The following is a 23,354-nucleotide window of genomic DNA, read 5'->3' as shown; positions in this document are numbered from 1 at the left end:
TGACTTAAAACACTCGTATGTCATATCATCTTTTCCCATTGAAATGAATGGAAACGCCATCAATCCGTTCCAACCTCCCCCCAAAAAACAACCCATATTTTTGTAATGTGTGTTTTTAATAAGGAAACAAGCACGCTATAACATTACACTTTATAAAATTACAGAGTAATAACATAATAACATAATTCAACATAATGTTATATTACATTAAGAGATGAAATAAAGAATTTAATATTTTTTGTCACATTTTTCAATTCAGTGGACATTGTGCTGCTCCTTTGAATTCAAATATCTATTGATCAAAGGGTTATAACACCGCGACATGTTCTATTTGTTAGCCCGTCAATGGCATTTTGTATTGCTTGTTAGCATTACGCTAAATTGAGTTTCCGAAGGCAAAAACTATACTTGGTTGTTTTAAATCCACAACATGTAATTATCTGTCTTATGTTTAGTTAGGCAGTTCGCTTCAACCGAGAATGGCAAAAAACAGCTTAAAGCCTTCTTTTTTGAAGAACTTTTCACTGTCTGCCAAACTGCTGCTTGTTGTGAAGTGAGTTGCATTGAGTTCACTCCCATCATCTAGTGCTTGTATCTCAAGTTTGCACTTTGCGCTGGCAAGTCAAAGCAAATAATTGGCTAAATGTTGGTTTGAATCCCGAAATACTCCAAAATCGGGCCACTCGCATCCCCATGCATCACTGTACAGTGGAATCTCTCAGCCTCTAACCTCACTGATTTCATTTTTTTCTCATACGAAGTAACATAAAAAAAGAATCTCTTCCAGGGTCAAACTGTTGCCATCAACAAAATGACTTTCCCCCACTGTGTTGGTTTATACCAGGGGTCTACAACCCATGGCTCCAGATCCGCATGTGGCTCTTTTAACCATCTGCTGTGGCTCTCCATTCATCCATTTTCTGAGCCGCTTATCCTCACAAGGGTCGCGGGAGTGCTGGAGCCTATCCCAGCTATCATCGGACAGGAGGCGGGGTACACCTTGAACTGGTTGCCAGGCACATATAAACAAACAACCATTCAAACTCACATTCACACCTACGGGAAATTTAGAGTCTTCAATTAACCTACTCTGCATGTTTTTGGGATGTGGGAGAAAACCCACGCAGGCACGGGGAGACCATGCAAACACCACACATTCGGGGCCGGGGATTGAACCCCAGTCCTCAGAACCGTGAGGCAGATGCTCTAACCAGTTGTCCACCAGTGGCTAAAAGCAAACATTGCTCACTCAATGATGCATAGCTTACAATCGTGTGAGAAAATGAAGTTGATGTCTACAGCCCCGATTTGCCGACACAATACGTTGAGGTTCAGGAGCAAAAATCACATTAACCGTGAAAAAAAAAAAAAATTAATTGGCTATTATTTTGCAAATATTTGACATTGTTAAGTCAAATCTGCCTTTTTAATTCAAGTTGACAGCTGACTGCATGCCCCATACGCGCTAAAATGATGATAGAACACAAGCAGATGGCATTTTTGGTTTGCTTCAGGTAGATAATTTAAGTTTCGGCTTTAATTTCATGAATGCTAGGTAGACTCAATTAGAGACTCCATCCATTTTCTTTACCGCTTATCCTGTTTTTTCCTGGTAGAAAAGGGAGAGCCAAATTTGTCCCCAGACAGTATTAAAGGAGGCAAGGTTACTGAGAAGCTACCATGTTCTCCTAAAAGCATATAGAAGCTTGGCGCTGTCCTGATAATTGATCTCATTCTGGGGAGAGTCAGGATATTACCTTGAAACAAGGCTACACTCACATGGAAATTCATTGCGCAATTTGCGGTTTGGAACGTAACCATAAGCCATGCTCATAATTTTTTATTTGCATTTTTTTCTTCTTTTTTTCCCCCCTAAAAACCAAGCCACCTTCTTTCATGGACAAGCTTTAGTCCAGATAGTTGATTGTTTTTAGTGGAAACTTGGAAGTTTGTTCTGCTTACTTGGCAATTAGCTTTTGCTTTTTGCTTACTTTGCAATCAGGTTTTGTGTTTCATAATTTTTTCTGGCTCAAGGCCCAAATAAGAAATTTGGTCCCCCCTTGCAATACAGACTTCTTAAAATACTGTATATCAAGTACAGCCATAAAATAAGTACTGTGGTGCCTTGAGATACGAGTGACCTGACTTCCAAGTTTTTTCTAGATATTTTGCTTCTTGTTTTTGTTTTTTTTGCCTTCACTTGCGAGAGCAAACCTGAGATTCAAGCAGTGTATGGTGCCAGTGAACTCCACTCAACTCACTTCACAACAAGCAGCAATTTGGCAGATAGTGAACAATTCTTCAAAAAAAGAGGCTTTAAGCTGTTTCATGCCACTCCAAGTTGAAGTTCACTGTCAAAACAAAACAAAACAAAGACAATTACGAGTTGTATATTTAAAACAACCACACGGCTTTAGCTTAATACAGTCTGTTTGGCCTAATGCTAACAAACAATGCAAAACGCCATAGATGGGCTAACAGATAGCATCATTTTTGCTGTGTCAGAACCCTTTAAGCAGCTATTTGAACACATACAGCGAAGCAACACAATAAGCCTTATGAAGAACGTTACGTGACCAAACCGAAAAACCAGCTCAGCGGACTTGATGAATGCGATAACTACGGGTTGATGACATGATGTTTTTAACCCAAAATTGCTAGTACATGTTATTTATCACTGGCATATTCAGACAAATGTTAACACAGACAAAACTTCAATGTATATCATGTACTTTATGTATGTAAACATGAACGAAGACTAAATATCAGATTTGGTCATCTTTGGTAGCTCTTGAAGACATCTTGAGGAAAAAACAGACTACTGTAGACATTTAATATTTCCACAGGTGCTTTGTCCCAGTCTCCTGCCAACGAGCTCCACCAGTCACCTGAACTGGAAGGAAGCGTTTCGTACTGTGTTGCCTAATGCAGTAGTTGGTTGCGCATAACCCCTTTACTCACAGGTATGTATTCTTTATCCTCTGGGAAGAACCACTAATATTTCTGTGACCGTCTCCATATATACACATCAGTATTATACTGCAGCAAAATTTCTGGCAAAAAGAAAATGGATTCATTCTTTACATTCTATTTAATTATTTCATTACTGTACAGTATGTTTTATAAAGTATGATATGATAGAGTGCTATTTTAATAAGAACAAATTGCGAAAGTTTGGGTTGGTTTTTTTTTGTGGCAGGTTGGGACGGATTGAGCAACATCTAAAACAACAACAACTTTATTCATGCAAGAATGGAAGCTTCATGTGAAATTTCACAATTATATATAAGCACACAGATGCATGCACACACACACAAATACACAACTGATGGCAAAGATATTAGCCTAGACATGCCAGAAGGGAATCATTTACACATTCCTCTTTGTTCTTCTTTCTTGCTCTTTTAGCGGTTTTTTTCCCTTCGCACTTGCACATATTTCCACATTGTGGTTTGATAGGCCTGATAGATGGTCAATTATTTACAATACAAAAGTGTTGAGATTTGGGGTCATTTCAATCCCAAAACAAGGCCTTGTATTGCTCTGACCTCACTTTGAACCATATTAGGCCAGATATCCTTTAAAACAGAGTTCTTGATCTGATATTGAACTGTAATATGTAGGTGGGAGCGCTGTGTAAAACGTGTTGATTATGTTTTTTTTTCCACTTAAGTTTAATGTTCTAAATACCACAAACAACCAAATCAGTTGTGGTTCATCCATCCATCCATTTTCTTTAGCCCTTATCATCACTAGGGTCGCGGGCTGCTGGAGCCTATCCCAGCTATCTTCGAGTGGGAGACGGGGTACACACTCAACTAGTCGCCAGCCAATCGCAGGGCACATAGAAACACACAACCGTCCGCACTCACATTCACACCCATGGGCAATTTAGAATTTTCAATCAACCTACCACGCTTGTTTTTGGGATGTTGAAGGAAACCGGAGTGCCCAGAGAAAACCCACCAAGGCACAGGGTGAACATGCAAACTCCACACAGGCCGGGCTGGGATTTGAACCTCGGTCCCCAAAACGGTGAGGCAGATGTGCTATTCAGTCGTCCACGGTGCTGGCGTTGTGGTTCATCCATCCATCCATTGTCTGAGCCGCTTCTCCTCACGAGGGTCGCGGGCGTCCTGGCGCCTATCCCAGCTATCATCGGGCAGGAACCCGAATTGGTTGCCAGCCAATCGCAGGGCACATACAAACAAACAACCATTCGCACTCACATTCACACCTACGGGCAATTTAGAGTGTGCAATTAACCTATCATGCATGTTTTTGGGATGTGGGAGGAAACCGGAGTGCCCGGAGAAAACCCACGCAGGTACGGGGAGAACATGCAAACTCCACACAGGCGGGGCCGGGATTGAACCCCGATCCTCAGAACTGTGAGCCTGACGCTCTAACCAGTCGTTCACCGTGCCGCCCTTGTGGTTCATTATATATCTTAATAAGTGAAGTAAAGTAATAAAATGTTATTCTTTCCACTTCAAGTATCTAAGTCAAAAACCTATTTACAAGCAAACAATGGGAAAGGAAAGGCGGTGGCAGATTGATACTGTCATTTTGTGGCATTCTATATATTTTTAATATAAAATTAATATTAATTTTCATACTGTATTGCATTTAAGAAATTGCTAAAATTGGAGAAAATGGTGGACCTAGTGGTTATTACGTCCATCTCACTCTGAGGTTCTGGGTTTGAATTATGACTCTGGGTACTGCGGCCTCTTCATACATTCCCACAAAATAGATGTTCGGTTAAATGAAGACTCTAAATTGTCCATAGTTGTGAATGTCACTGTGAATTGATTTGTTGTACTTCTATGCCCTGTGATTGTTTGGTACCCAGTCCAGGGTTGATTATTACTTGCACAACCAATTTTGTTTGTGAGAGAAACGTGTGTCACATGTCTCTTTTTCACCAATCCAATGTAATTACAAATGACGGTTTAACTCCATGTCACCAGTCAAACGGAGCCAGGCAGTCACATGACAGCACAGTCACGGTGGCCCCACACATAACCAAAGTGACTCATTTATGTGAAACATGGCAGAAATCTTTATTTCCCATACAGATAGGCTCTAGCTCACCCGGCCGCAACCTGAGTAAGGATAAGCGGTATAGAAAATGGGATGGATGGCAGTGCAAAAAAGAGCAGCTAAAAATATCAGCATTTCAGCTTATAAGAACTCCACTTGGAACTTTAGAAATATACAAGAGGCTTTCCCGTTCAGCGTTTGCAAAAAGCAATGCTCTGTGAAATTAAACCAACAGGTCAACCACAGCACGTGAATTGAAATTGCAGTTCGTCTGGCCAAATCTGACCAGTTTGAGCTCCCTGTTCCTCGCTTTAGAACGGGTTGTGCAGGAACAGGAAGGAAAGCAATCCGCAATGCATGCACATAAGTGGGCACAATTCGCATTGTTTTTGAAGTTGGTGTTTTTCGAAGTTCAAAGTAATTGAAAATATACATAATTATACAATTAATTTGTATTTGATCACCCTATGTACTGGTTCATGTGTGTAAACAAAGAACGTTAATTTAAGGCTGTTTATAATGCCTTAATATAAGTTAGTATTTTAGTTAGTATTAAGTATTTTTGTCAATTTGACAAAAAATAAAATAAATAAAATACATTTGAAATTACTCACCAGGTACTCAGTACTGGCATAGTTTTTTTCACAGATTATTATTATTTGTTTTTACTTTTACTTTAGTCATACTATTCTAAAGTAACAGTTCTCTTACTTGCGTACGGGTTTTTGCTACTCTACCCACCTCTGCCTATAGGATAGCAACCGCAACCGCTGTATAAAATGGATGAATGGAGTCTCCGCTTGTCGCCAGAGTAGTCTCACCACAGCACACAGTGAATAAGCACCACTATAATATGCCATACCAACAGAGAGAAACAAACCCTCAGCTGCAAATGGCGCACACATGTTCCTCTTGCAACATCTACTGTATATTTTGATAGCTGCTTTGGTGAAATCATCCCAAACACTTAACGAGTCACTATAGTACTGTGGGGACATCATCCTGGAACACATGATGTTCCTTTGCGTGTTTGTGTGTGATGCACAGCTCTGGTGACACAATATCAGACAACAGTGTGGCTGGCGGGACAGAGAGTCTTCAACAAGTGGAACTCAAAACAACTGACGCATGAAAGAGGCCCAGGAAGTTCCAGCCCGCGGGTGGCTGTTTTTGTTGTGTGCTTATGTTCGTGTGAGTGTGTCTGTCTTCATGTGCAGGTGTTTAAGTCCGTGATCATGTAGGGCAACTGGCTGGAATGTCTAGAAACTTTAGATGTACATACACCCTTCCAGCACCACTGTCTGCTACCTTTACATTGGCCATTTGTTGGCTTTTAAGAGTTAACTGCCAATTAAATAATGTTGCAGACCAGAGTATACAGTATACCATAGTATAGGATTGGGAGCCTTTTTTTTTTGTTTGTTAGACCAATCAATTTTCTTTCTAGTTCATTTTTTGCAAGAAACAGCAGCATACAAGGATTTTTAAATTAACACGTAAATGCTGTCACATTAATATTAAACACTGAGCTGCCTTGTCATCAAAAACTTTCAGTTGTATACTGTTACTTGGAACAGAAAACAACCTTGGGGGACGAACCACACGCTGCTTGACCACAATAAAGGGCATTACTTTCTGATCACATAGCAGCCAGTTCTGGTAAATTTTACATTACAGACTAATTTATCATTCTCCTTTTACAGATTCACTGGACTCATTGGAGTCATTTCTCTCTCCTTAGAATGGAAATTCGACTTACGAGTTAAATTTGTTCCGTTATTTGGGTTGTACCTCTATTTTTACACTGCTGCCATCTAGCGGTGCTGTATCTGAAGCTCGCAACACAAAGCAAACAATCGACCAAACAGCACCTCGATTTCATTTGGGAAAATTTAAAAAAATAATAATAATCCAAGCAAATTCACAAAACCGATTGTTCAACCTAAGCGGGGTACACACATATCGATAATCGGGCGTAATTTGAGCCCTAAGATTATCCTGAGCGATTATTCTGTGTGGTGTGGAGTACGTTAGGAGTGATTTTTCCTCACCGATCTGCTCAGAAAACAGTCTGGTCATGCAATCGTAAATGTTAAAACAGTTCAATATTTACAAACTCCAATTCTTATGTGTGTGGTCAACATCAAGTTGGGTCGAGTCACAGACTCTGTGAATGTGACGTGAAATGGAACGATAGCCAATTCGGAAGCTCACGCCGTTAACCACATTAGCTAACAGTTAACCTAGCGTCTTCTATTTCTTCTTCGACTATGACTTCCTTTGTATTTTCCAGCAGTCTGGATGCCCTGTGGCACAATGCTGCCCCTCACAGTTCAGTCTTGGTACTCCGACAAGTTGTGGAGGAGACTCCCGACTGTCATCTGGAGTATAACAGAAACTATAACAGCAGTAAGAACACCCTCTTGATGATTTGTTTTTCCTCGTCATGAGTGGTGTCTCTCACATTTTAAAATTCAGTTGTGTGAACCTGGCTTCAGTGCTAACAGTTTCTTCAAATGCATGAGAATATCCAAACGAAATCTGTTGGGACACGTGGTCATCTACAAATACAGCGTTCTCGCTAACTATCAGACAATTGTCTAAAGGCATTTTTTAATATGCAGTACAGCTCTTATATTAGCTCTCATTGGATTGAATCTTAATTTCCCACCAAATAAGTGAGTTCATACAGTCAAATCCAGCAGTGAGGGTGTGAAAATATTCCACGGTTTGTTAGGAGTTGTTTTGTGCGGCCAACATGACCGGCGACTGACCCGCAGTCACTCCCCGGTCACATTTGGATGGGTGCGATGAGCGGTGGACTGGAAGACCGGTGACGCACCGGGGCACAAAGAGACAATAGATGACCTCAGCCGGGCAGACATAGCAAACCTCCGTGCTATCAGACCTTCTCTAATCTATGGGACAGACCCATGGGACAGACAGGTTTCTCCTGCTCCCACATGGCCCCGGCAGACACAACAGCGGACGCGCTAGACATGACATCCACAGCCTCGCTTCGGAGGAAACGGCCACTTAATCTACAGTCATCTCCACCCTGTTTTCTTGTCATTCTCACAACAGTTTACAGTACTTTACACTCCAGTATAAAACAGGAGACATGAGATGTTCTGTTTGTTTAGTGCAGTGCTTACAACAGGTGAACCCAGACCTACTATTACATTATTTTTTGACCAGTACAACTTCACTGTAGTCCTTAGGGAAGAAACGTCTTAAACTCAGAATTGAGGAGCCCTTCTTTAGTGATTTACTTAGAAAGAATTCAATCCATTTTCTTTCTAACGTGGGCCTAACCCAATTGACTTTGCAAGAGGCGGGGTGGGGTGCCCCTGTAATGGTCGCCAGTCGATTGCAGGCCACATACTAACAAACAAGCATACCATGCACTTTCACGCCTATGGACAAGTAATTAACCTAACATGCATGTTTTTGGAATGTAGGACCAGGAAAAAACACACACACACACACAAGTACAGGAGAAGAACATACAACCTCCACACAGGAAGGCCAGAGTCGAGATTCAAACCCTGAACATCAGTACTGTAAGGCAGATGTGATAATCACAAGGCAACTGTACTGTCTAAATAGATATATGCACATGTAATTGTAATGAGGTTGTGACTTCAGATTGTTAAAATGTGTCAAAAAAGAATAACACGACCATTGCCTTGTTTCGAAAAAAACTTAACGCAAACTTTTAAACTTTTAATTGAGGAACTTTTCTTTATTTGATTGTGATTTACAGTATTTGCAAAGAATTCCACCCCCCCCCCCCCAAAAAAAAGAAGTTACCAGTCGTATTCAGGTCCATGAATACAAACTTTAGGCCAGTCGCTCATGGAGATACGATTGGCTGATGCGTTGCTAGTAAGAGAACTCCTCCTCACTTTGAGCCATGCAGCCACTCTACACTTCTCTGCACTTACGGTTATCCCATTAAAAATACCTGAAAAGAATGCAGCCTAAAAATAAAAAGGAAAAACAATCACTTTTCCACCCATTTGGTACTATTTGTGTCCAAAAATGTGTTTGACATAAATTAAGATGTCTTTAACGGATGTTATCTTGGTTTTGTTTTTCACAGAGCACTTTTTTTAAGCAATGCTTTGGAAAAAAATTACACAAAGCTTAAGATTGTTAAATAAAGTGGAAAATGAGAGAGGAATCCAATGGGGAAAACAACAACCATTTTCTAGACGATGCAAATTGGTCGGCGTAATTGCAAGAATCCTTTCTCCTTAGGCTAATTTATTTGGCGGGTGAATGAGAACCTATAAAAAAAAAGCATATTTTTTTCCACACTCATGAGTTTATGAGTATGATCTCATAAAGTTGGAGATGTGACCTTTAAATTGGGAAGTACGCTGCACACCACTAGATTCACATGCCTGCCATCTTGTGGCAACATTGTGCTACAAGATGCTATTAAATGACAGCCGTAACGGTCAAAGCTGACTTAATTCGGTTCCATAAAATTAACACTAATTTAAAACAAAAAACAAAAAAAAACATTGAGAGTCCAAACATTTCTTATAGTTTTGGATAAAATATGTTTGAACTAATTTCATTCATCTCGATTCGTAATTTCATATTAACGCTCGGTAGTTATGGTCTTCAGTCAAAATAGATATTAAAATGCCTTTATTTGTGTATATATTTATATAGACTTGGGGGGGGGGGGGATATTTGACACGTTTTGGCAAGTTTGTGTGGGGAAAACATTGTCCTCTGTGGTGCCCCATACTTGCTCCAACCTCTCCGCTTCAGAGGCTAAAAGATGGCCGAAGCTCAACCGTGGCCTAGCCGGTTCTTCTGTCACAGATGCTCCGCGGAGATTAGCCCTCGCCTTCCAGTAAGTACTCCCGATAGTACGTTAAGGGACAAAACGTCCCAGCGTATTCAACACACGTTTGATGTTTTGTGACGTTATTTCAGGACAATTTTCGGCATCGGACCGAATGTTAGCACGCTAATGGCTACGAGTTCTCGTTTGAACTGTAATGCTAACGGACGGCTAGCCAGTTTGCTATCGTAAGGTTCATTCTATTAACGCATTACGTGTAAAACGCGTCGGGTTACAAAATGTACATGTCACTTGTACGGCAGTTAGCTAACTCCCCCTCTCCCCAAAACAATTTTTACCATGTTACCTTTTTGTTGTGTGACGACTTAAACGTCAATATCGTGATGTTATTAGTGGAAAACGTCACTCATTTGCTTTTACAATACCGGTTTTTTTTATTTTATTTTTTGCTACACAAATAAAAAAAACCGTTGTGTTCTGTTTTTATCGTGTCATTCATTAAGGTACACAATTTGGATAGGCTGTCACTTTCTAGAAAGATCTTGTCTCATCCACTTGCTGCTCCAGTGATCCTGTACTTTCGAGGTTTGTCAGAAAGGTTCCAGGACTGGTATCACAAAAAGATATATTTTAAACCCAAAACTACGCGTTTTCTCCTTAATGCGGGCCAAACGTCAATGAGGAGCTGCTGCCGCGTTTGCTTCTTTCAGTGTGCGAGAAGAGGTGAGAGTCGTGGCAAGACAACTCGTGGCTGCTTCACCATGACAACACGCCTGCTCAAAATGACGTGACCATTAGACAGTTCCTGTCCGACAACAACATGGCACTGCTGAGCCACCTGCCGAAGAACTTGACTTTGCTCTTTGTCCCCCCAGAGGATCCATTTTGAAAACATGAATGACATGAAGATGGCTTTGATGACGGAGCTGCGGAGGATCCCATAGGAATCCTTCAGCAGTGTATGAACGTGTAGAAGAGATGGCTGGGGAAGTGAATTAAACCCCAGGGGGATTACGTCGAAGGGGAGAAATCTTAGTTTGTAGTTTGGATTAGTAAAGTATCCATTCCTGGAACTTATCAGACACACCTCGTACCTCACACCATTTAGTGACAAACTTGAGCCTTTTTATATTGCATAAATATTTACAGTAACCACCCGCCATATTACAGTTCAGTTTTACGGTTCCAATATTTTGCATTTTTGTTGTTGTTGTTGTAAGTGTTATTACAGTTGTTACTCTATTTTTTTATACTCTTTTTATAATATTTTTGTGTTCATTGCTCTCGGTCTCTCAATATATGTTTTAAATGTGTTTCTGTTGTTTTAAACCAAGCACTAGCTAGCGTTGAATAGTTTTATGCGATCAAAATGTTTTCCTACAACAGGGGTGTCAAATTCAAATTCACGATGGGCCAAAACTATAAAATTGGGACAACGTCGTGGGCCAAACTAAATTTTAATGAAAAATCACTGTGATGTGCATGGTTCCCTTCTCTCCAAAGATGTAGCGTTAGTTTATCGTATGACAACGAACTTAAATTTTGCTTAAACACTGAATCTGCAATAAACAAACTTTAATATTCTAAACACGAGAAATCAAATTTGCGATAAAAGACATCAGTGGTATTTGTATGTTGTTTTGTATTTAAATAGATACCATGAATTCTTCTGTCTCTCCATCTTCTATTTATCAATCTCCAACTACCTTTCTTTTTGATGTAAATCTTTTTTCAAAGGCCAACAACAAAATAAGAATGTCCTTCAAGAAAAATCCAAACTTCAAACTATTAACAGTCTCTGCCTAGGAGTTGATAAAGGGCATTAAAAAAACATTAATTCAGTTATGTTATATTCTTTGTTACAGCCACGTTGCTGCGCACATGACAAACAGGTCTGTCTTTTACTTTAGTGAACAGACAATCTGCCTCCCACCTGTCTTGGAAGTTAACCGTTTTCCATCTTTCGTTTGGCCATTTTTGGGAAAGGGAAGTGTAAATTTGCTCGAGGAGACTGGTAGCACAGTTGCTAACGACTGCAACAGAAAGGGAAGGGGCGCTCGCTGGTCTAGACTGATGGGCCAACACGCTAGCAAAGCATTCTGGGATTTGTAATATTAGTGGCGCATGTGCTATATAATGGCGGGCCAGCTCTAATACACATTTGATATGGTCTTGCGGGCCAAATATAATTAAATCATGGGCCAAAATTGGCCCCCGGGCCTGAGTTTGACACGCATGTCCTACAACATCAGTTCTCTTAAATATGGCCATGGATAGGGAATATCATGCATCTCTGAATTTGTTGCATCACTGTGGTTAAAGCTCCCTGTTTATGTTGCTCCATGTCTCTGCTGTTCCGGGGTTTTTTTTTCTACACTGAGATCTCCACCACAGTTGACTTGTATCTCTCTCTTTATTTACGTCTTTTTCTGTTTTGTCATTTCGTCATCCGCATTGGGGGGAGTAACGAGCCTATTTTGACAAAGTAAGGAGTCAAAAGAACATGTGTTCAAATGTCGAGAGTAAAAGTAAACAGAAAAAATACTAGTGGTTGGCAAGTGAAGCCTCACGAACCACTGAGGCTTTCCTAACAATTGTGCCAAAAAAGATTCAAAGCTTTAAGGCTACAGTGATGGTGACATCTAGTGGACAACTGAAGCCATAGCAACCTCTAAAGAACATGACTGAAGCACTGGCACTGTTTCCCATGACAGCAATACAAGTTCAGAAAAGTCTGTATGGTCATCATTCAAGTGTTTTGTTCATTCATACCAGATAATGATTATATCGTCATTGCAATAAAATATGCAGATGCTCTCCCCGATACTCTAAAACACATTTCAGATTAACACAAAGAATAAATGCAAATTATATTAAATGTTAAATGTGGTTCAATGTTGGTTAAGGGTTTATTTAAAGTTTTGAGCTTTATTTCAAAACTGTACTAAAAGTCGCTAACAGGATTAGAGAGCCTTCCTACTTTGCATGATCATGGTGTGTGAATTCAGAAACATTGTTTTCTTGTGTGTGTGCTGTTTTTAAGGAAAACCTTTAAAGATAATGGTTTTTCATTTGGGGACCTGTATGGTTGACTTGCCAAAATACTCTCACTCTCCAAATCTCATCTCCTCACAACCCCATTTTGAAGCATAATGATGCATCTTATATAGCTAGTACGGCGCCAAACCACTCAAAATCTGTCAAACCTGTCAAGCTGTCATTAGCTCAGAATGCATTGAAACGCAATGAGCCAATAAAAAGCGTAGAAACATTTTGAAGGACTGAAGCGCGAAGCGAAACAGTGATGACGTTCGACGCTTCAGACGTCATCGGTCACGTGACACTGGTGTTTTGATACAAGCTCCTACAGCGTTTCGAATCACTCCGCTTCAGGAAGAGTGACACAAGCTCCAAAGCCTCGGTATCATTTGGCCATCACTAAAAAATACAAATAATGATGTACAGATCCCTGAAAAAACTACTTCAGCACAGTAATTATGGGGGTTAGAGCCCAAGCCAAAATGCGAAAATTCCCCCAAACCCCTAATTTAAAAAAAAAAATAGCTGAAATTCCATCCATCCATCCATTTTCTGAGCCGCTTCTCCTCACTAGGGTCGCGGGCGTGCTGGAGCCTATCCCAGCTGTCATCGGGCAGGAGGCGGGGTACACCCTGAACTGGTTGCCAGCCAATCGCAGGGCACATCGAAACAAACAACCATTCGCACTCACAGTCATGCCTACGGGCAATTTAGAGTCTCCAATTAATGCATGTTTTTGGGATGTGGGAGGAAACCGGAGTGCCCGGAGAAAACCCACGCAGGCACGGGGAGAACATGCAAACTCCACACAGGCGGGGACGGGGATTGAACCCCGCACCTCAGAACTGTGAGGCTGACGCTCTAACCAGTCGGCCACCGTGCCGCCAGCTGAAATTCTAAATAGGCAATTCTTTACAGTTTGCAGTTTGTGGTACATAGGTAATCTTTTTAACTTTTTAAATACTTGCGTTCCCGGTCAGAAATTGGTGTCACTTTGAAATGTCCTTAATTTTTTTTTTTTATTAAAGAAAAGCACTTGTTTTTTTCAGTAAAGATTACAAATACAGTCTGTACATTGTTACTATAGTAAAGGGGAAAAAAAGACATTTCTAACTTTGGATCGGTTTTAAACGCACATTAATTTTAGTAATCCCTTTCACACTGTCTTCAAAACCCAACATGTTTCTGCCTTATTTTGTGAGGCTGTTAATGCCATAATGGGTCAGACCAAGTCAACCTCGGAATTTATTTACACACCGGGCCCTTTTTTCTCTCTCACCCCCCCCCCCCCCCCCCCCCCCCCCCTCCCTCTTCTCCCACACCATTTTACCAGCTCAGTGTCCTGTAAGGTACCTAGGTACCTATGTTTGATGAGATGGGGGTTAAAGTCGACTCACAGATGGAACTCTGGCTGTCTGTAGGTGGAGCAAGATGTTTTTACACCTGAGACTCACTGCCTCTAGCTTGTTCGTAATGGAATTCGTAATGCCAGGACAGAAGTACAAATCAACCTGACACGTACTTCTCTCATTTATTTTTTACTTCTCACACTCTTGTGCAGAGAGCAACTGTCAGTCACTGGTGCTGATATATGTAATGTAATTATCTGATGGTGGAGAGAGGCAAAAATACCCTGTTTGGCTGCGTTCCCTATGAAAGGCGATGGCGGATAAATGCTGACTCTTCTATTGCGTCGCTGATGATGCAAAATTGTGAAATCTCTTGTCACACATGACCTTGGTTCAAAATCCTACAATTTGTACGATTTACAGTACTTTAAAGGCACATTTTCACCATAAAGTGCTCTTTAAATTGTGAATTGAACGACAATAATTGAGGACATTTAACAATTGATGTTTATGTTTTTTTAAGGAGTACACCTGTCCAAGATGTGAGTCAGGGTTCATCGAGGAACTGCTGGAAGAAAGAAGGTATGTGTTTTTTTTTTTTTTTTTGAATGAAGTTTAGCACCATTCAATTCAGGTATTCTCTCAATTTGTGTACATTTGAACTAGTATTCCGCCATTCATTGTTTGTAATGTAATAACAATCATAACTATACATTTATGTAGTGTGGAAGCGGTAAGGATATAGAAATCGGATGCTAATCGATGTGATGTGGGATTAATAGGAATCTAAGAAAACAAGCCCAATTGTTTGTAATGAAATAACAATCATAACTATACATTTATGTTGTGTGGAAGCAGTAAGGATATAGAAATCGGATGCTAATCGATGTGATGTGGGATTAATAGGAATCTAAGAAAACAAGCCCGATTGGTGTGATTAAAAAAAGCAACATAACTCGTCAACTATCTGTCTCCCGTCTAGTGCTGACAATGGCTCCATGTCTACCATCTCCAGCGGGCCACAATACCAGCAACCATTTGAGGTTCCTAACTCATTCTTTACTTACATCACATTCTGTGTTAAAGGGGACATACTATGGAAAATGACTTTGGAATTGCTTGTATACAAATAGTTGAGTCTCTGGAGTGTCAGCCCACCCATCAAGTGTGAAATTACACACCCAAGTAACTCTTCTGTTGGCTGCCTATTTTTGAAAATGTGTCAGAGTATAAACCGTTTAGAATTTTGTAGCAGCGGATCTACTTTACATAATAAGTACCCACTCGCCACCACTTTCAAGCCACAGCCAGACTACACTGTCGGAAACAATATACAGTAAGTCAAACTCAACCATAGCTGCATTGGGTTTTGACGGATGCTGAGATTAGCATTCGTGGGCAGAGTTCGCTTCTGTAAGCGCTACATACGTGATTTTGGTGACATGTCCGCTGCATGTGCCAAATACTACGTTGATCTGCACACTATCAAGTGTAATCCAGCTGCTTTTTTACACTTGGGGCATCATGTTAGCGATACCTGTACTCGCCAATGGCCCAGCAGTATATGGGGCAGGATGAGCAGTGGCTCGCATAAGACCGGCCTCGAAATGGACTAATTTCAGCTAGACAAAAAAAAAAATAATAATCATGAATGCACCGGTATCAACACCAATACTGTACCTAAGTACTCGTACTCGGACTAATTAAAAGGCTCAGAGACTACGACACCCAATATACATAATATAGGTACTATACTATTCGGTTCTCACTGAGCTTTAGCTCTGTTAGCTAGCTTAATGCTAACATAATGCAACTTGCCATAGACTGACTAATGAATTGCATTGATCTCGCCCTCTAAATCTAAATAACCAATATTCAAACAAAAATGGTGGAGCAACAAAAACAGAAAAAAGGCTATTAAAATACTGGCATCAGTGAGTAATAAAATGTAAGTGTACTTGGTCTTTTAAAAGATGGATGGGTGCGGTATTTTTGATAAAAGGAACTGTTTTAAATTGTGAACAAAAAAAATGTCTCCTTTAACTGTCAACTTGACTAACCCTCTCAAGGAAGTGAACTTCAGTGCTTGGTAATTGATGATATATATAACCAGTTTAGATGTCACAAAAAGCACATTAAATGTATAACACACACATTGACAGAGACAAGCAGAAAAAAGATGGCGGTTTGGATTCATATAAACGGGGGTCATCGGTTTCCAACGGAGTTCCTCTTCTTATGGCGATGATGTAACTTGAATATTTAGTAAGTCAGAGTGCGCTGTCACTAACTTAGGCTAACCTCGTTAAGTCAAAATTACAGTACAGTTAAAATTTCTTTGAAAAAGTGTAAAACGATCAAATGAAAAGGGGTAAGTCCTTCGGTAACTGAGCTTCTGTCCTGTGTCATGTGACTTATTCTTTCGTATTGGCATTCTCACAACCTAGTTAATTTCATCCGTAACCTTGAAACATATGTTGGTACCATAATAAACAGAAGACCCCCTGTATTTCATGTCCCTATGCTTTTTGCTGCCATTTTGACACGGTCCGTCTCATTGGTCGATGTAGATTTCACACTAGAGCTAAACTGCATGATATCAAATGCAGCATGGTTTGTTTTAACCAAACATAACCTGACAAAATGTGAAAACAGCCTTAGCGTTATAGCCGCTAGAGATTGTAAAACTCCTCTTTGTTGGTGCCCAAATTTCTACCACCAGAACACAGACCAGCACTTGTTTACATTCCCGTCGGGCTACGGCCAGTTCTCGCTGAGCGTCTTCGACGATCCTTTCGACTTCGGAGCTGGACTTGGAACGGAGGACAACCGTGACGCTGAGAGTCGGCGAGAAAGAGAGAATGCGTCACGGCAACGCTACAGTGCCAGGCAGCCAAGGAGTCGTCACGGCTCAAGACGGCAGCAGGGAAGGCATGAGGGAGTTCCGACTCTAGAGGGGTGACTATCATACTGTACAAACATATGGCACAAAGCTTGTTTTCACATATACTTTATGAGTTACCTCCTCTGCTTGTGTTTGTAGAATCATTCAGCAGCTAGTGAATGGAATCATTGCCCCTACTGCAATGCCAAATATTGGTGTTGGACCCTGGTGAGTGTTTGGAGCAGAGTTATGGTCACAGTTTAAGATATTTGAAATGCATTTCCTTGAGTGATGAATTGGAGAATTCTTGATTTGTACATGTTTTTGTATTCATTAAAATGCTTGTCTTCATTATGGTTGTGCGTGAGCTGGACCCTATCCCAGTTGAGTTACATCAGCCAATCACTGGGCACAAGCATTCACTCACATTCTCATCTATGGACAATTTAAAGTCGTCACTGAACATAACATGCATGTTTTGATATGTGGGAGGAGAGTACCCAGAGAAACGAGACAAACACGTGGAGAACATGCAAACTCCACACGGAACAGAACCTCAGGACTGTGAAACACATCTGCTAACCGCTATTCCACTTTGCAGCCACAGATAATATTAAAGCATAATTTGTACAGCTGAAATCTTCCAGTAAGAAACTGTATTCCAGTGGAATTTGCACTATTTACAGGCAATGTCCAGCACCCAACTTTACTCCCTTTTGATCTTAGTAGCAAACATTTAGGGCCTGAATCAATTGCGCCCTCTGATGGTTGGTGCAAAGTAGTGAAATATTAATCCTTCATCGCTTCAAGAACACACAATATTAAGTCATTTGTACAAATTCAACATCTACGACAGTTATTAATAACCAATCAATGTACAGTATTCATCTTGTCCCCCATGAGTAACAACAACAGAAACTGTCCTTCCATTGCTTTTAATGCTGTATGTTTTTGTTTCACAGGGGTGTTCTTCATTCAAATCCTATGGATTATGCATGGGGGGCTAACGGGTTAGATGCTATTATAACTCAGGTATTTTCAGTCATTTTCTACTAGGAATAACAATTTCCTGTGCAGTGTGTGACCACACAGTATGTATTTTGTCCTCAATTTCAGTTATTAAATCAGTTTGAGAACACGGGGCCTCCACCTGCTGATAGAGATAAAATCAAAAATCTGCCTTCAGTCCTAGTTACAGAGGAGCATGTTGGTAAGTTGAAAGAATTCTTGCTATTGAGATACAGGGTGTCCAGAAAGTCTCTGCAATTTAAATGTTTCATTACAAAAGCAATTGAGCTACATGAATCAGATTTCTTGTGTGTATTCAGCAGTGATTGTTTTTAATCACATTGCATTTGTGTATTTCAGGTACCCTACTGCTGAAATAGCTTCATCAACAGGGTACCTAAAATATTTATAGACTCCTAAAAAATTACTCCTCCTCAAGAAAAGACACAATTTTTATCATGGTTTATTAAAACAAAATTGGATATATTGAGTCAGTGAAACTACAGGATTAAATATGGAAGACATCCAATTTGTGCATGATACAAGAAATTTAGGGAGATGGGGACAGTGTTGGATAAAGTAAGGAGTGGACGACATACTAAATAAAAACAATTCAGCATCTCATTTTGTTATAATTTTCACAGATTTGTCAATTCATTTACTTTTGTAATGTGTTAAATTGTATAAAAACATGATGTACCCACTGCACTGTTTGGCTAAAAAAGATGACATTCATTTGAAAATTGCACATTTCTAGCTCAAGAAACGGGTGTTTAAATCGCTTTAGTCAGCATAAAGGGCTTCTCAGAACCACTTAACGTGTTGTACTGTCCTGTTGTTGGTTTAAGTCGTATTTGCCATATTATGCGGCTTGTCTTCCAGCTTCAGGACTGGAATGTCCAGTGTGCAAAGAAGATTACAGTGTGGGAGAAAACGTGAGACAGTTACCGTGCAATCACATGTTCCACAATGATTGCATTGTACCCTGGCTAGAGCAGGTAAGAGACTACCACGTACACTGGAAATGTACTGTAGGTAATCAGATTGTGTATTACGCTGCAGTAGAGCACAGTTTCTTCTGAGATCAACAATTAACATGGATGTTTTTGAATGTGGGAGGAAGCCGTAGTACCCAGAGGAAATCAAATGAGTGTGGGGAGAACAAGCACACAGGAACTGTTTTTGACCCAGAACCTTGCGACTGAGGCAGACATACTAACTGCTAGCACACAGTTTTGCTTGAAGTTAAACATCCATCCATCCATCCATTTTCTGAGCCGCTTCTCCTCACTAGGGTCACGGGCGTGCTGGAGCCTATCCCAGCTGTCATCGGGCAGGAGGCGGGGTACACCCTGAACTGGTTGCCAGCCAATCGCAGAGCACATACAAACAAACAACCATTCGCACTCACTGTCACACCTACGGGCAATTTAGACTCTTCAATTTATGCATGTTTTTGGGACGTGGGAGGAAAGCGGAGTGCCCGGAGAAAACCCACGCAGGCACGGGGAGAGCATGCATACTCCACACAGTCGGGGCCGGGGATTGAACCGGGGTCCTCAGAACTGTGAGGCTGACGCTCTAACCAGTCGTCCACCGTGCCCCCTTGAAGTTAAACATTATACACCAAAACAAAGTAAAACTCCTCCCATTTGGATGTATGACACTCATAATGTAGAGGGAAGGGCAGGAAAGGGAGGCTACCTGAATGTTTGTTTTTTTTCCCCCTCCATACACTTTTTTTTCCTCTCCATACAAGCGTAAAAAGAAGTAACATGTTATTATTCACACTTTTCCTAGTTAAAGTATGCCATTTTAAACTAATAGTGTTTTGGCAACCTCTTTTTGGCGGTTGCAAAAATGCATCAGCCCTCTTTCTGCTGTTGTAACAAAATCTGTGACCCCATTTGTTGGACAATGACGTGTTTATTTCAGAATAGTACAAGGAGTAACGATTTGTGATTCGCTAGTCATTGGGTCATAGTCATTCGTCGATTAGGGATTTAGACAGTAAGTACCAGCTCCATATTGTAGCAAATCTGCTGTTATGTTACGTAGATTGTTGCAAGAGTTTTATACGATCCGACTGTGAAGGTGTCTGTAATTGTGATTGATTCGATGAGTGAATTTGGGGGGTGGAGCGAGTGTCTTCTGGAAGCAGGCTGAGGGTCGAGAGAAACGCTAGTAGGGTGATTTCTTTGGGGACATTAACTATATTTTTACGATAAAGGTTATTGATCGACCACAGCTTGTCCTTCATTTAATTTTCTTAGAGAACGCTATATCTTTCTGGAGTTTGATCAATTTGATGACCGCTGACGTGAGGATTTAAGGCTGCTCGTCAGTTAGTGTTAGCGGATGCCTTTTCAGGTGGGCGTGCATAACACTCATACTATTGTTATATTTTGTTAGTATTATTGTTTCATATTTTGCAAGTAACCAGGCTACTGGTCTCATTTTTAAAACAATGTCATCACACCCTTGAGGAACCTCTGGTAGTTTGCTGCGTGAACCCACCACCTGTTCATTTTCAGCAAGTCGTACGTGTTGCCAAAACAAGTGATTGGTGACCTCAAGCTATAACCATTGCGCAGTGGTAAAGTCGACATGTCGACTAGTTGGTTCAAGCCCCTATTGTGCATTACAATTCATTAAACATTGAGAAGCGACCATACGTAAGAGTCTACTGGAACGCAAATCATCGTTATTGTAATGTATGATCAGCTTTAATACTGTGCAGGGAAACCTCACACCGTTTCTGTCCCTCAGTGGGTGCTGCTGTTTTTTTTTTTTTGTGCAACTGAGTTTGAATAGGCTCAGCAGTTAGGTCTTTGTCTGTGTGTGATGCACAGCATCTATTACTATTTGATGAAATGACACGATGTATGTTTTGACTTCCTCTGTCACTGTCTCCAGCACGACACGTGTCCGGTGTGCAGGAAAAGCTTGAGCGGCCAGAACACGGCGACCAACCCTCCAGAACTATCAGGGATGAACTTTACCTCCTCCTCTTCCTCAACGTCCTCGTCGTCTTCCTCCACCCCCCAATCCTCCAGCTCCACCAGTAATGAGAACTCCACTGACAACTCGTAGAGAAGCATTCTTATCCGTCTCCATCTTTATTTTATTTTTTTTAGCTCTTTGGAGCTTCCAGGCTGCTGTGACCCCGCTGACTCCCTGATAAAGAGGAGAAAACCGGGGTGCAATCTCGTTAAGAGAGCACCCGGTTCCGCGGTAAGACGACTGCTCCTGTTTTTTAAATCCAACATGGATCCAAACAAAAGACTGGTGGAGGCCTCCTGGAGTGAAACCTCTGTCAAGGACAATGTGGGGATGTGTGTAAAAGACACCTCATGCTCAAACATTTTTGGAATTGGAACATTTTTTTTCCAGTTGAAAAGCAAAATGAAATGTACATATATTCCGTTTTTTTTAAGAGTACCATCATATCTAAGGCCTTACCGTGCACCCTATTTTTTCTTCATGGTTCCTTTTGGATTCAAATTCGCAAGTACTTATCAAGGCTCCACTTGCAGTTTTTACTTAAGACCCAAACCTATTTTGATGTGAAACCTTGCTTTCCACACACAGCGAATTTTATCCGCAAATCTTTTGCATCCTCCATTTAGAAGAACCATTTCATACATGATTTAACCTGAATGGAAAGGGAGTTCTTTTCTAAGGTTGCCAGTTGATTTGCAGTATGATCATGTATGAAAATAAAGACGTTTGGGTGATAACACTCAAGACACATCATTCACGTCGTGTGTAGTTTTTGCCACTCTATAATGTATGTGATCAACGTGAAGAACACAGGCGCTCATTTGTTGCAATAATGAATCAAAAGCCCTTTTGCTCAAAGAGTGTGCCTTCTTGATGATTGATAAAACTACATAATTTAAGAGCCGGCCCAATCCAAATGGAATCCTTTTGATGCATGAGCCCAAACTCTTGAAGCAAATTCAATGTAGAATAAGATTTTTCAGATTGTTTTGTACTTTTATGGTGTTCTGGCTCTCTTAGATTCTTCCCTGCATCAATGAAGTCATCAATTCAGCTTCCTTTTTAATTGTATGGCCATCAAGGCCGTACTTCCTCCATTTTGTATCACTCCCCTCAGCTTCACAGGGCTTTGATCAGAACAGATTGTTCCTATGGACATGACTTCAGTTTTATGAAGAGGGGAAATAAAATAGCCTGGCTTTATTATGTGAAACTATTCAAACTTTTCAACAATGTGATTTAGTCTGCAATAATTGAGTTGCCCTTTCAACTGGGTCAAGCAGCTACATAATATATTTACATCACAGGAAGTTTTATTAACTCTAGCTTAATAATTTGTTGGATTTTTTTTCATACAGCTTGAGTTTTACTTTACGATAACTGATGTTGAATTACATTGCATGTACTTTTAAATAATTTGAAATGCGTAGCTTAATACAAGATCTCTGCCTGCCATGCAATTCTGAAAGCAAATAAAACCTCAGGAACCGATTATAAAAGGCCCAAAACATTTACCCCACAAATGCCCATCAAATATCCCAGCAAACTTTGGGCAAGAGGTGGGGTACGCCTCGGACTTGTCATCCGTCAATCATAGGGCACACACAGACAAACAACCACTCTTACTCAAATTCACACCTATGGACAATTTAGTCTTCAATGAACTTAACATTCATGGTTTCCGAATGTGAGAGGATGGGGAGAACATGCAAACTCCACACAGGAAGCCCAGTGCTGAGCCTCAGAACTGTGAGGCAGACGAGCTAACCACCTGTTCACCGTGCTGCCCCTCATAAAACATCCACCCAGCCATTTCATCCAGTTGAGGGTCACTGGGAACTGGAGCATGCAACATACAGTCTATTCACTGAGTAGGAACTGAGCCCACGCTGCCTGCACCGAAATCAAGCGAGTATGACATTACACAAGGGTTCAGTGCCCACAGGCACTAGGTCGCCCCTAAAAACCACTAGTAGCCTGTGCGGGCCTGTTTTAATAGTTGTTAGTGTTAGATAGAAAATGGGATATTGTGATTTCCTATGAATGTTGCGTATGTCTGTTTCTTACCTTGTTAAATTATTGTTGATAATTATTGATCATTACCATTGTCAGTGTCTTCACATATGTGAATACCATTATTACTAATATAATTAAAGGTAAAGCAAATTTATTTCAGTAGCGTGTATCAAAGTACAACCCC

At 40.7% G+C, this 23,354-nt stretch overlaps 1 protein-coding gene across 2 annotated transcripts; it reads left to right on the top strand.

The window, feature by feature from the left end:
- Positions 1-2,944: 2,944 nt before the first annotated feature.
- On the top strand, positions 2,945-21,907 carry LOC133480544 (E3 ubiquitin-protein ligase RNF126-like). Of its 2 annotated transcripts, none has more exons than XM_061778759.1 (9): positions 2,945-2,963; positions 14,783-14,841; positions 15,242-15,302; positions 16,982-17,217; positions 17,303-17,371; positions 18,106-18,175; positions 18,260-18,353; positions 19,034-19,149; positions 21,068-21,907. In XM_061778759.1, the coding sequence occupies exons 3-9, from the start codon at positions 15,258-15,260 to the stop codon at positions 21,242-21,244; spliced, it is 807 nt and encodes a 268-aa protein (XP_061634743.1). In that variant the 5' UTR covers positions 2,945-2,963; positions 14,783-14,841; positions 15,242-15,257; the 3' UTR covers positions 21,245-21,907. The 2 variants fall into 2 exon arrangements, with proteins under 2 accessions (XP_061634743.1, XP_061634742.1); XM_061778758.1 differs by lacking the exon at positions 2,945-2,963 and adding an exon at positions 9,741-9,919.
- The last annotated feature ends 1,447 nt before the right edge of the window (positions 21,908-23,354 follow it).

Source organism: Phyllopteryx taeniolatus, chromosome 7, assembly GCF_024500385.1.
Source record: "Phyllopteryx taeniolatus isolate TA_2022b chromosome 7, UOR_Ptae_1.2, whole genome shotgun sequence".
In the NCBI taxonomy this organism is placed as follows: Eukaryota; Metazoa; Chordata; class Actinopteri; order Syngnathiformes; family Syngnathidae; genus Phyllopteryx; species Phyllopteryx taeniolatus.
This window is presented reverse-complemented; position numbering and strand designations above follow the sequence as displayed.